The 13,828-nt window shown below is 51.4% G+C and overlaps 1 protein-coding gene across 6 annotated transcripts in view; it reads right to left on the bottom strand.

The window, feature by feature from the left end:
* SCMH1 (Scm polycomb group protein homolog 1) overlaps window positions 1-13,828 on the bottom strand; it is a 63,956-nt gene that overhangs the window by 26,594 nt on the left and 23,534 nt on the right. For 5 of the 6 annotated variants that reach the window (XM_041417580.1, XM_041417579.1, XM_041417575.1 and 2 more), the window contains 4 exons: window positions 11,895-11,965; window positions 9,818-10,052; window positions 7,163-7,251; window positions 6,367-6,610 (listed from right to left, as the gene is read on the bottom strand). In XM_041417580.1, coding sequence (XP_041273514.1) covers window positions 6,367-6,610; window positions 7,163-7,251; window positions 9,818-10,052; window positions 11,895-11,965 — 639 coding nt within the window. The remainder of the gene's footprint in view (window positions 1-6,366; window positions 6,611-7,162; window positions 7,252-9,817; window positions 10,053-11,894; window positions 11,966-13,828) is intronic. The other variant, XM_041417578.1, reaches the window with a different exon arrangement.

Raw genomic sequence — 13,828 nt, forward strand, 5'->3', positions numbered from 1 at the left:
GAGATACAGCTGAGTTCATGTGCTTCTGCCTGGAGATCTCCACAATGGCCCCTGCAGTGTCCTGAAGTGCAGGGGGAGATTTCTGAGCACACCACTCATGCCCACTCCAAAGCCCCTCTGACAGATGTCCTGCAGGCCACCCCTCCAGTGTCCTTTGGTGCTCACTGTCCCATGTCCATCTTCAGCACTTCCTGGGCAGAAGCAGCACTCAAAAAGATGGGTTAAACAGACCCATTTAAGATAAGCAAATTTGCCAGAAAGCAGAAATCTTGTTGAGATCTGGCTGAATCCTTCCCTGTGTGAGGCATTTCAATCCTGAAGGTTGGAGCTGGACAGGAACTGGAGCTCATTGCCTGTCCCAGAGTAAAATGTGAAAGCTTCAAAGCCCTGTGATTCTTCCCAAAGCAGAGACCATCATCACTGGCCACCACGAGCACAAGTGGGACAGAAGTACAGGCCCTGGGAAGGATCCAGACTTGGGTTGTCCTGAGCTCTCAGCAGACATGGCAGACACAACACAGGACCAAGGGTGGGAGACAGAGTCTCCTTGCAAAGACAGGGTTTAAGAACAAGACTCCAAATCCTGGAATTTAAAGGGTGACCAAGCTTCTGTCACCAAGGTTGGAATATGGTGACAAGAAGAAACAAGGCGTGGAGCGTGAAATCCTTGAAGTGAAATTTGTAAAACTGAATGTTTAAATCCTTTCACTCTGATGGGAAATTCTGCTCTCCCTCTGGTTGTCCTACACAAACTGTCACCCTGGGCATACTTTAGGCTGACTTCACTCTGCTTCCAAACCTCTCAGCAGAGGATGGCTGGGCAGAGCCACCAGGCCTGCCTGCGATCAGCAGCTCGGTCAGGCACTTTTAGATCCCTATAAATAACAGCCCTGGTTGTCCAGTTCCATCCTGAAAGCACTTCAGACTTCCAGTCTGCACAGGCACAGCCCTGCACCATGTCCCAGTGAACAGGGGTGTTCTTACTGGTCAGAGATCCTGCAGAAACAAAGTGATGACCTGTCACATTCATATTTTCTAGAAAAATTCCTTTGCCCAGGATTCTTCTCCTGGGAAGCTGAGAAGCCTCAGAGAAAAAGGAAAACAATATTATCTCATTGTTTCTCCTGTGTTTTGCTGCTTTGGAATGTGGTTGGAGATTGTTTATCCAACAGGTGATTGTTTCCTTGGTTTAATGTGAATTGTTTTGACTTAATGACCAATTGGGCCAAGCTGTGTCGGACTCCGGAGTTTTCATTATTATCTTTTTAGCCTTCTGTAAGCATCCTTGCTGTATTCTTCAGTATAGTTTAGTATAGTATTCTTTAATATAATACAGTATCATAAAATAATAAATTAGCCTTCTGAGAACATGGAGTCAGATTCATCATTCCTGCCTTCGTCTGGGTACCCCGCAAATACAATAATGACTCCAGTGCTGTTCAACCAAAGAGAGACAGGTTCCAACACCAGAAAACCTCCTGCCAAGACTCAGTAACACCCTCAGATATTGAAACTCTGTTTTGGGCCAGGAAGCATAGTGGAAAAAGGAAGGAAACACCCTAAACAAAACCCAGATTCTCTGGAATATGAAATATTTCAAAATAAAACATAAGGAAAGTCAAGCTGAGAGGTAAGTCTAGACACTGAGAGTAAGGACAGGCTGGGGACCAGAGGAAACTGCTTCTCCCAGATCAGTTCCTCTTCTCAGAGGCTCCTGTTAGCCTCAAGACATCACTCAGTAACCTCAGGCCTCTGACATGCCATGGTTCCCACTGAGCCACAGATCTGGTATATTTGCTGAGCCACAGGCACTGCCAGCACTCCAGAGCCTCCTGCAGTGCTGGGCTCCCTTACCAAGCCCCCAAACCTCCAAACCCCATATGCATTCCAGGACACACATCCAAGCTGAGCCAGGGTCACTGCTAAGAGCCTTGGTTCTGTGCTCCAAAATAGGTCAAGACATTTTTCTTGGGATCTTCCAACAGCTGCCTCAGAGGCAGCACCACGCAGGTTCCAGGGCTGCTTGTGTGTTACATTCATGGATAAACACCTGAACTCCTCTGTGTATCCTCCTCCCTCCTGCTGTTGGTGCATAAGCTCTACCTGTGTGGTCCCCAAACCAGCCATGCCAGTGCAAAGCAATGCCACCCAGCTTAATGTGTGAGCTCCAAATCCCAGCTCAGTGCTGGAGAGACAGTAATTAATATTTTCCCATCTCCTCCAAGCAGGAATGCACAGGAGCTCACCTGAGCTGTTACCCTGCCAACTACTCCTGACGAGGCTCCTCTTCCCACAACTATGTTCTCACCCTGAAGAAGGAAGAGAAACCAGGCAATGTCCAAAACAGAATAATAAAATACACATTACCTTTGCCTCTGGGCAGGAAACCTAGCAGCTGATCATCTTCTTTTGAGGAGACAAAGCAGTTAAACAACAAATCACATGGCAGCAGTGGTGGTGAGAAACGAAGAACTTCATGAACTTTCTGTCCAGGGTCAGCATCTTGTAACCCCCTGGAGTCACTGCAGCAGCCACAGCAGGCAGCGCTGGTCCCAGGGTAACGCAGAGCTGTGAGCCCAGGGTGGATGGAGCTCCCCTTCAGCCTATCCCCGTGGTAACTACCTAAAACTACTCACATTTGCTTGAGCTGCAGGCAGAGGAAGCAGCAGCCGAGCCCAAGCAGACGGAGCAGGGTCTGAGAGCCCACACAGACCCGTGCAGGCACTGACCAGTGCCCCCAGTGCCCTCACCCAGCTCCCACCAGCCCTGGCAGAGGACGAGCTCTGTGTTAGCTCTGCCCTGCCTGGCTGGGCTTGGGGCTCCCTGCCAGCTGGGCTGCTGCCAAGGCAGCAATTCCAGTCCTCCAAATTCCAGAGCTGGAGCAGCTTCCAGCTCTGCCCGCCCAACCTTAACGCTTTCACCACTGCCCCTCTCCCACAGCACAGTCACCCCTATCTGTCCCAGAGCATCCAGAGGGTGGGACAGGGGGTAGCAAACCCATCAGGAACTCCAGAGCAACTTGGAATCAGCCAGGATGGAGGAATGGCACAGGCACCTTCTGACACAGACAATGAGGGCTTTACCTGTGTTCCTTGGCAGGTGTGTCCCTGCTTCCCTGTGTTCAAGGTGTTCAAGTATTTCCCTGCCCTCCAGCAGTAACACATGAAACATGGGAGCAGACTTAAGGGACACTGGTGTCTGTATGTGTGTGTGGGCAAGGTCCTTTCACAGGCTCTTTGATTGTGGCTGTCCTGTGCTGGGCCAGGAGCTGGGCTTGGTGATTCTTGGGGATCCCTTCCAGCTCAGGACGTTCTCTGACTCTATACCCCCTGAGCAGAGCTCCAGGCTCCCAGCCAGCACTCAGCTGAACAGAAAGTCCACTTCACCTTGTATTCCTAAAAGCCCAGACATGTATTTAAGGGTTAAAAAGCACATGTATAAGAGGCATGAAAAGATATGTAAGGTGCTGTACACCACGTATGAGGAGCAGAGTAGGGATTGCTGGCCAGTGGACATCCCTGGGAACACCCCACTGGTGTGGGTGGGATGCTGAGGGAAGTTGGCTGCACACACACAGAACTCCCCCTCCTTTGGGACAGCCACTGGGACCTGCCTCCCCCAGCAGCTGCCTGGCTGAGGTGGAGAAGCTGCAGGTGCACAGGGTGAACTGTCCCACATTCTACCTTGCTGTGTAGCCCAGCAGAGCCAACATCCATCCCCGGCCTGTGGCCAGCGTGGAGAGAGGACCAGGACCCACCACAGGCACAGGCACTCCCAGAGCTGCATTTCCGCCATGTGGTGCACTGGTTTGGATCTCCCAGCTCCAAGGTGTGCAGCATCCAGACAGGAGCACCAGGAGATGCTCAGGAGCCCACAGCCATCTGGCCACTGGCCACAGAGGTCTCCCAGCAGGCTGCTGCACAGGCAGCAGTGGAATTACCAAGCAGGCATGCAGGCTGCTCCTCCTTGCTGTCTGACCTCCCTTTCCTTGTTTAACACACACATGCCCTAATGAAAGCTCCACGGAGCTGGCTGGGCCCCAGCTCCACCAGCCCCCTGCCCAGCCACTCCAGCTAAGCAAACACTGCTGGGAGTGGGAGGCCCTGGAGATGAAGAAGGACCATGCCTGGGAGAAGCCCTGCACTCCTCCACCTCTGCTGGCAGCAGAGACAGATTAGAGCTGACTGGAGTTACCAGCATTAAATAAACATGCCTGCCCTCTTTGAAGTTCTGCTTCCCTTGAACATGAGCTCATTCCACGAGGCCTCTTTTTGCTCAGCCCCAGGAAGCCACAGGGTTACTCATTCTCCATGGACTTAACTCTTCACAGGATTCTCCACCTCCCACAAGGGCCTCACACAGTCAGTCCAGTAAATGAGCACAGACCAGTTTACCACAGCAGCACGTGACTGTCTGCATGTCTCTCCAGTTCTCTTTAAGAGATATTCCCACCAGGAAAGGGAAACTGCCCAACTCCACCACATGGTCCTGCAGGCTGGCACATGGAGAAGTTTTACTGCAGCTCAAGGAAAGGGCAATTCCTCTATGGTGATGCATCCTCCCACCCTGCCAAGAGCAGCACTCTCAGGTCTGGGAGGACTATGCTCAACCCTCCACCACAGCAGGGCTGAGGAAACACGGGAGGAATTTCATTAGAGAAAGTTCCCAATACTCTGTTCTTTATTCTAATCCCACAAAGTGCAAGTCAGAAATTCTTGGTCAGGAGAGGGAGCAGACAGTCACAGAGGGAGAAGTAAAAGCACAAAGACAAGGCTGATCTCAACTCCCTGGCATTTTTGCATGGCTCATGCAATCTCTGCTCTTGTCCCAGGAGTTGGAAAAAAAGGACAAAGAGAGCAGAAATCGGCCTGAGGGTGAGGGCTGCCTCTGCCTGGAGTGGGGAGAAGTGACTTTTCGGGGGTCACTTTGTACATGAGCAGGAAGTGCAGAGTCACTGCACATGGAGCCAATGGGAAAGGGAGAAGCCATCCCAGCCACCTGCCAAGGGAGAAGCACCAGCTCCCCAGGGTCTTGTTTCTGGATAACTGACTGGGCTCTGCTCACTCACAGCTTCAGCCCCTGGCAAGAGGAGGCTGGGGAGGAACAGAGCTGCCTATACTGGGGCTGAGGGTCAGACAGGTTCCCACTTCTCCTGAGAAGGGAGCTTCCACTGTACTCCTGAAAACTTCCACCCCCAGGTTACTGCCAGGAAAGCTCCCACCAAATACAAATATGTCTTGAGCCACTTGTGCAGTACCTGAGAGGCACCCTGGAGATGCCTGGAGAGAGCTCCAGGGCACCACTGGAGGAGTCAGCCACTGGCCAAGAGGGCCCCAGTGCTCTGTAGAGCCTGCAGGGCAGCAGCAGGTGGGACACAACAACCAGCAAGAAGAGAGGAAGGGAGAGGATGGGAACAGCAAGGCAAAATGTAGAAATCCAAGATAAAGAGGAATCATCTTCAGCCAAGGGGAGCTCACAGCTTGGCTTGCACACAGACCATATGAGATCACTCAGGCAATCCACTGAGACCAGTCCTGAGCACAGACCTGGCCTGTGCCAGGGACACAGGGCAGCATGAGCCTGACAGGGCAGTATGAGCTGACCCAGGACTCCCAAGAGCAACAGTCTTGTCAGAGAAATGCCTTTCCTAAGCAACTCTTCAGCTCTGGCAGAGAGGTTGTTCTCCTGCTCCTCATTTCATTGACAAGCCACGTGCAGGGCTTGCCAGCCAGCAAATGCCAGAGGGATGTGCCTGGGGACAGTGACAGCCCCCCTGGGCCCAAACACAACTGTGATGTGAGAAAGCTTGAGACATGTCTTGAGAATCAAACCAGCCATTGCTCAGGCCTTTTCAAGGCAGCAAGCTCCCCAGCACTGCTCCTACCCAACAACCACAGCCCTAGAACAAGGCAGGTATGACCTGCTCCACAACTGCTTTGTCCACGTTCACAGCAAAGGCACACCAAGGAAACTGCCCAAAGCACAAAGAGTCGCAGTCCTGCAGCTTCACAGTTCTCATTATTCCAGGCCCCCTGAGAAAAACCGCATAGGAAAACGTGGTTCAAAGGCGCAGGAGGAACTTCAAGGAAATTCCTGGAGAGGAGCAGACCTCAGCAATGTTGTACAGCACCATCCCTCCCCAGAGCCATCATCCTGCCCATCTTTATGGGTAGCCACTCGCCACCACCTTGGTGCCAGGCTGTTCCAGTGCTATAGGTCTGATCACCTGTACCTTTACCATGCATGAAGCAGCACAAAAACCAGACAGGGCACCCAGGTGTCCTTGCTGCCAGTCTCTGCCTGCTTTGCTGCTCTTTGAGAGCTGAGTGGAGGAGCAAAACAGCTAAAAAACAACGTGGGCCTTACCTTTTGTACCAGGGGGCTGCAGATTATCTCCAGTCAGCGAACACCAGCCTACGGGAAAGATGTCCCGGGAATCATATCGGCACCAGTAATCGAAGGCACCTCTCCAGCCATCAAATGTTATGAGGACCTCAGAACCTCTCACCTCCCCAATGGTGGCCGGGCAGATGAAGTGAGGGTTCTTCCTGTCCACTGCCTCCAGCTTCATACCTGTCTTGAAGAAGTTTTGGGAAGGAGATGGTGGTTCCTACAAGAAGAAGTGGAATATATGCTCAAAGGGGATATGGCAATGCCTCCCCACACCAGGGCTGTGCCCTCACCAGCAAACTCATCTCCACGAGCAGCTGAAGGGAGTTAGTGGGCTGGATTTGAACCCCAATAGGTGTGCACACACTGGCTGGGCTACACAGCCACTGCCCTTTAATCAAGAGGCAGCAAAGTCCACTGCTCACTGCTGGACTGAACCCAGGGAGTGGGACATTCCAGAGAGGTGCTAACGTTCCCCCCTTGCATTCCCCACTTTGAGCAGCACCTGCAGCCCCAGTGAAAAACCAGCTCCCACCTCAAGCCCGAGCCCTGAAGCCCAAAGCACCTCCTTGGCAGACCTCTGGCTACATCCTGACATTGCTATGACACAGCTGCAGAGGACACAGGTCTGTCCTAGAGCAGCCCCAAGGCAAAGCTGTGCAGTGTCACCTCCTACGGGACCAGCACATCTCTCATGAGACACCAGCTCTGAGTCTGGTGCTCTGCAGCCAAGTGGCCATTGCCAGAAGGATCTGCACAAACAGGGAAATACCTTGTGAAAAATCCGGACAGGAGCCATCTCTGCTCCATTCAGAGTCTTCAGAAGGAACATGGGCCAGGAGGAGGCATTCAGCCGGAAGCCTGAGGGGAGGGAAGAGGAGATGGAGACTTTTAGACTGTGGGGGTTGATGGATCTGGCAGCACATGCCTGCTCTGATGGGAACTCACACAACTGTGATCCTGTATCACCCTCCTCCCATGCTGGAGTCAGGTGGGACTTTAGCCAAATGTTCTGAATGCAAAGCATTTGTGTTATTGAAAAGAAACATCTGGAAACAGCTGTCTGACTGCAATATTCACTTCTCAGAACAATCCCATTGACCATCCAGACAGAGCACTTTGTGCAGCAGAAGTGCTGCCAGCTCCAGTGATCTTGCTGCAGGGGAGACATGAATCAGCAAGTGCACACTCAGGCTATGGAATTTCTTCCTCAACAGGGAATTACAGCTTCTGGGTGGCCTCCTCTACCTCTAGTGTGAGCTGCAGGCAAGCTAATCTGAAGAAATAGAGGCTGTGACTTGGCTGGAACACATTATAGGGAAGGATGTCAGCTTTTGGCTCAACACCTGCTGTGAAAAAAGTGGAGAAATAACAAGAGGGGGCTTATGGGAAGAAAAAAGCTATTTCACATGCTCTGAAGTATGTTGCACTGACTATGACTATACAACCAACAGAAGGCTCTGGATATCACAGAACATCTTTGCTAAACGTGCATCTTCCTACACAGGCAATTTCAGCTGCTCAGCTGTTTTTGGGGGGGTTTTGAAGGTAATCCTGGCACTGGACTTGGACTAAGAGCATGGCAAAACTTTGCCAAGTTTGCTCAGCACAGGTCACCCTGCCAGCCGTGAGCTCTGTCAGATCAGCTTGGAAACCAACCCAAGTAGCCACAACTCAGGGGATGGAAGAGCCCAGCTCCCACAGCGGCAAAGAAAACATTTTATGTGAATCACAGAACATCCTGAGCTGAAGGACCCCCAAGGACCAACCAGTCCAACTCCTGTCCCTGCCCAGACCCCCACCAACCCCACCCTGGGCATCCCTGGAGCTCTGGCAGCCTCGGGGCCGTGCCCATTCCCTGGGGAGCCTGGGCAGTGCCAGCACCCTTTGGGGGAAGAACCTTGCCCTGATCTCCAGCCTGAGCTGCCCTGGCCCAGCTCCAGCCATGCCCTGGCTCCTGCCCCAATTTTTACACAGAATTAACCTGGCCCAGCTCCAGCCGTGCCCTGGCTCCTGTCCCAATTTATACACAGAATTATCTGTGTAAAAAAAGAGCAGCAGCAGATGTGTGTACATGAAAAATACTACAGGAAAGAGAAAACCCTTAGTGGGTTTTCTAGGCCCTTGAACTCTGCAGGCAGGAAGGACAACTGCAGCACTAGCTCAGCTACCTGTCTTCATGCTGGGAGCAAAATCCTCCTCTGCTATGGGCAGGGACACCTTTCCTGATCCCACTATGCCAGGGCCTCACCACGCTCACAGGGAAGATTTTTTCCCCAACATCTCACGTAACCGTGCCCTCTCCTCTGGCGCAAGGTTCGGCAGGTGACACAGAGCAGAGCCGGGCACACGGGGCAGCCATCCCGGACCTGTTCCCCAGCCCAGCCGGGGCTGTCTCACCTGCGCTTCGTGCCCTCTGCTGGCCACACCCGCCACGGCACAGGAGGGACCCACCGCGCCCGGGACAGGGCTTGGGAGAGACGGGCAGAATCACTGAATGGTTTGGGTCGGAAGGGACCTTAAAGCTCATCTCATCCCACCCCCTGCCATGGGCACAGACACCTTCCACTTCTACCCGGCTGTTCCAAGTCCTGTCCAGCCCGGCCTTGAAGATATTATTTGCGGATATGAAAATTGAGAGATTTATGAAGACACTAAAACTGCTGGGCAGCAGAATGCAAAAGCAGGTTAATTTTGCAGGAAAGAATCAGCAAATCAGCTTGTCACTGGGCTAGCATTAAAGAAAAAGGAAAGTGTGTGTTTAACAGAAAAACGGAAGAAGTGTTAGACTGTCCAGGCTATTTATAATGTTGTAGCCAAGCAAAATTAAACAAATATAATTATGAACTATTGCAAGTATCCCTCCACATGAGACAGGACGTAAGTCACTGTGAACCTTTTCAGACATTATGTTTCCTGTCCAAGTAACCTAGTACTGAATCCTAGAATCACTTGGTAGCTTGGGTTGGAAAGGACCCTAAAGATCAACCAGTTTTACCTCTCTGACATGGGCAGCAACACCTTCCACTATCCCAGGTTATTCCAAGCCCCATCCAATGTGGCCTTGGGCACTTCCAGGGACACGGCAGCCACAGCTTCTCTGGCCAACAATCCAGAGCTTGGCCTTGGACACTTCCAGGGACGGGGCAGCCACAGCTCCTCTGGCCAACAATCCAGAGTGTGAGCTGCAACCAGGGCAAGCAGCTCAACTTGGTGAGGAGACCTCTTTCATCTACACTCTAAAGGACCTCCCTGTCCATGTGTCTGTGTGGAAATACAGAGCTGGTGTGGTTTACAGACCTTGTGTGTATCCCAGAGTGGGCAGGGGCAGGCTGTGGACCTCTGTCCCAAGCACAGATCTATAAAACCCCCCAAGCTTTCCCCACCATCAATTAGACCCTCGCTGGACAGCTGAACTCCAGCTCACCCAGTGGAGGCTGCAGCATCCCTCCATTCTTCTCACAGTTGCCAATGGGCTGGATCTCAGCAGAGTCCACCAGCCTCCAGAAGTCGTTCTTGTTGTCGCTGCCGTCGAGGCGCAGGCGCAGGCGCGCGCCCGTCAGCCCCACCACGGTGGCGATGCACGTGGACGTGGTGTTCCGGGGGTCCTGGGCCTCCAGCTTCATACTGATCTTGAACTCGTTTGCAGGTGGAGTGTAGGACTGAAAAGAGTGGAAAAGGGGCCAGTCAGAGCCAGGATTGCCAATAAATGCATGCACCAGTGTGGAAACTCAGAGCACTGGGAATATTTCCCTGTCTGCTCTGGGGTGCCCTGACCCCCAGGGGAGCACTGATTTTGACCCTCATTCATGGAGAAAGTTTCCTAGACTTCAAGATAGATTAGAATCCATTGAAGTGTGAAGTAGATTACAGAGAGTGGTGTAGGTGTATCACTTAGGTGGGAAATTTAGGTTTTGGGATTTTTAGTATATTGTGGATGGAAGCAAGATGGAGGGCACAGGGTGTTGTCCTGGGTTTCTCCTTCATGCTTCTTCTTTATGACCCTTCTTCATGGGTCTGGGCGGCATTTTGTAATTGGGCAGAAAAGTCTGCATTGCGGGCTGTTTGGGATCACTTATTGGGTTGAAAGGGAAAATAATCTAGGTGTCAGTTCTTAATTGGATAGTTTAGCTTTAAAAGACCTTGTAACAAGAGGTTGTTGGCCATTTTTTGCGGTGCTTTTCCAGTGAGCTGAGCCTTGTGTGGACAGTGTGCAAGACTCTAGGTAAGATAACAATAAACAAGAACCTGAAGACCGAAAAAATCCAGTGCGTTTCTCTTTCCTGACACAAGAGCACTCCAGGAGGGTCTCAGGCACAAAGCCTCCAGCAGTAGGAGCACCTAAATGGAGTCTGCTGAAGGCTGAAAGCCCCTCAAGGCACAGCACCGAGGCACCACAGAGAACTCAGCAAACCCAGGCACGTCTGTAACAGACCCCCATCCTTTCATCCTGCATCATCTAGACAACTAAAGCCTGTTCTCTTGGAATCACAGAATCATTAATGCTGCAAAACACCTCTAAGATCATCAGCTTCAGCTGTTCCCACAGTACTGCCAAGCCCACCACTAACCCAGTACCCCTAAGCACCACAACTACATGTTTTCTGAACACTTCCAGGGATGGGGACCCCACCAGTGCCCTGGACAGACATTTCCTTGGCCTGATCACCCTTTCAGTGAAGAAATTTTCCTGATATACAACCTGACCCTCCCCGGCACAAGTTGAAGTTGTTTCCTCTCCTCCTGTCCCTTGTTCCCTGGGAGCAGAGCCTGACCCCACCTGGCTCCATCCTCCTGTCAGGAGTTCTGCAGAGCCACAAGGTCCCCCCTGAGCCTCCTTTTCTCCAGGCTGAGCCCCTTCCCAGCTCCCTCAGCCACTCCTGGGACTCCAGCCCCTTCCCAGTTCCGTTCCCTTCTCTGCACATGCTCCAGCCCCCTTGTGAGGGGCCCAAAACTGATGCCAGGATCTGAGGTGCAGCCCCACCAGTGCCCAGTGTAGGGGATTAACCCTCTCTTGGGAAGACTCACCCAGTCAACCCCAGACCCACAGAGACACTCACTCTCCCCTCTGCCCAGAGCCAGGTGTCCCACACTGATTCACTCCTGCACTGCCTGTACTCAGCACAACCACCTCTGGGCTCAATACCTGCTGCCCAGGGGCTGCTACTCTGTCACAACAATTGGGTGAATTCTGCTGAAAATCTCCTGATTGAGCAGGATCCACCAGAAGCAGGATCCCAGCCTACTCAGGACACTTTCTCCAAGGGCTCCGCTTGACAGAGTTAATATCACACTGGTGTTCCCAACATGCAAATCTGAGAGAAAAATCATCTGTGCTACTCTAAATGCATCTTTTTAATCTTTGCTTCAGCACTTGGATTTCTGTTAAGTCTCAAATATCCTTAAGCATCTTCCTTTCCAAGCCAGGGGCCTATCCCAGGCACAGAACTCCAGGACCCCCAGTGGACCATAGCCTTTGACCTTTCTGGTTTTCACCCTCTTACCTGCTTGAAACAATGGGCAGGAGCTGGGATGGCACATGTTTCTTTCAGGTACTTCTCCCAGGTGAAGTGACCTGAGAAGTGAAAACAAACAGATTCAAATAGGAAAGGATGAGCAAAATTCTCAGCAAAAGAACTGGCCAGACTCCTGAGCTGGCAGTTCTGCACTTCTCACAGAGGAGGTGCTCACAGGCAACACGTTTTCACCAAGAACCTCTGATGTTTGTGAGCACAGAAGATTTACAACTGCAACTGACAGGCAGAACAAAGCACAGCGCTGCCTTCGGCATCCTCCTGCCTCGGTGCTGCTGAGAAGGGGCTGCACAGAGTCAGGATAACAACTTACAACTTAATGGAAAACACCCAGCACAGATGGGGATCTGCTGAGTCCTCCAGACAACTGTCCCTTAAAAACCATTCATTAAACACATCACTCAGTCTGGGGATTGCGAACAGTCACCGTGGGCTACGAGCAGCACAGCTTGGGGGCTGGAATGAGATTATCTTTAAGGTAATTTCCAACCCAAGCCATTCCGTGATCCCATGATTCTAAATCATGGATTTAGAACAGGAACCTGCATCTGTGGTGACTGCATGGTCCCCCTGGTCCAGCACAGACACAGTCCACCCCATAGACCAGGGATAACCCAACCCCAGCAATAAGTGGACAGGTCAGCAATTAACTTCCTGAAGTGTCATGAAGTCCACAGGATGGGCAGGATGGGAGCAGGGATCCTCCAAACAGGGATTTACTGAGCTCAATACCTCACACCCAACCTCAAGCCCCCTTCCACTGCATGCTGCTGCCAGGGGAAGTGCATTTCATCCTTGCCTGCACCTTCCTCACATACAGCAGGAAGGGTAAAAGCAATATGCCACCCAGGGAAACCTGTTATTAAATGAGGAATTAAAAGCTCCTGTGATCTGAGCAAATCATGACTTTTGCCATTTAAACTGAGCAGCTGGGAGAGGAACCTTCCAGCATGACATTCACTTGTATTCATCCAAACAGCTCCCGGGAGACCGCTGTTTTCAAGGCATTTCAAGAGCAGTGGTGGCAGCACAATTGAAGTCAGCCACTGCTTCCCTGAGTCAGGCAAGTTCTTAATCAGTCTATTTTCAAAACAAAAGCTACATTAAGAGCCATTTTAGCTACTGCAGCACACACCACACCTCTGAAAATTGAGGCAGTAAGGTCAGCACACATTGCTTCAGCGCTGCCTCGTGCACAGTAGAGCCTTCATAACCTACAAGCTTCAAATAAATACAAGGAATGCTGCTTTCTCACCACCTCCCATGCAGATGACCAGTACACTGTTAAAAATGGGGAAAATGAACAGAAAAAATACAGTTTCATTGCCACACTGGCTGAATATTGCTGTTTCCAGACTGACAGCACTCTCCATCCCCCAGAGTACTCAGCTCCCTCCACTGGCACATATTTCCTTTCAGCCACAGTCTCACACTGGGTGAATGAGGAAATTCAGTGAGGTACTGCAATGATGCTCTCACAAAACCAAAATTCTTTTGCTTTAATTGAAGATATGATTTTATACTTGGTTCTGTCAATGAAACTCTTTGTATGAATAATGCAGAGTAAATATGCAGGCAAAGCAAAGCTTGGCACTCCTGGCCTGGAAATGCCTTATGTATTCCACCCCTTAACTCTGGTGGCTGATGTGGGCTCATCTCAGACTGGGATGGGCCTTCTTGTCCCCAGATCACAGAGGACACCCAGGTGACAGCACTGGGTGAGCAGTGCCAGTCTCAGTCCCAGGCCCTGAGCCAGCAGCCTGAACAGGATCAGCTGTGCTTGACAATTTTATATAAAAAAAAACAAAACCAAAAACAACCTCCCCTCAGCGGGTTTCAATCTATCACTATTAAAAGTTGTCATGGTTTAAATCTTCCCACTTTCCACTCTCTCCACACCAAGC

The sequence above is a fragment of the Onychostruthus taczanowskii genome, unplaced genomic scaffold, assembly GCF_017590055.1.
Source record: "Onychostruthus taczanowskii isolate IOZ18803 unplaced genomic scaffold, ASM1759005v1 scaffold56, whole genome shotgun sequence".
In the NCBI taxonomy this organism is placed as follows: domain Eukaryota; kingdom Metazoa; phylum Chordata; class Aves; order Passeriformes; family Passeridae; genus Onychostruthus; species Onychostruthus taczanowskii.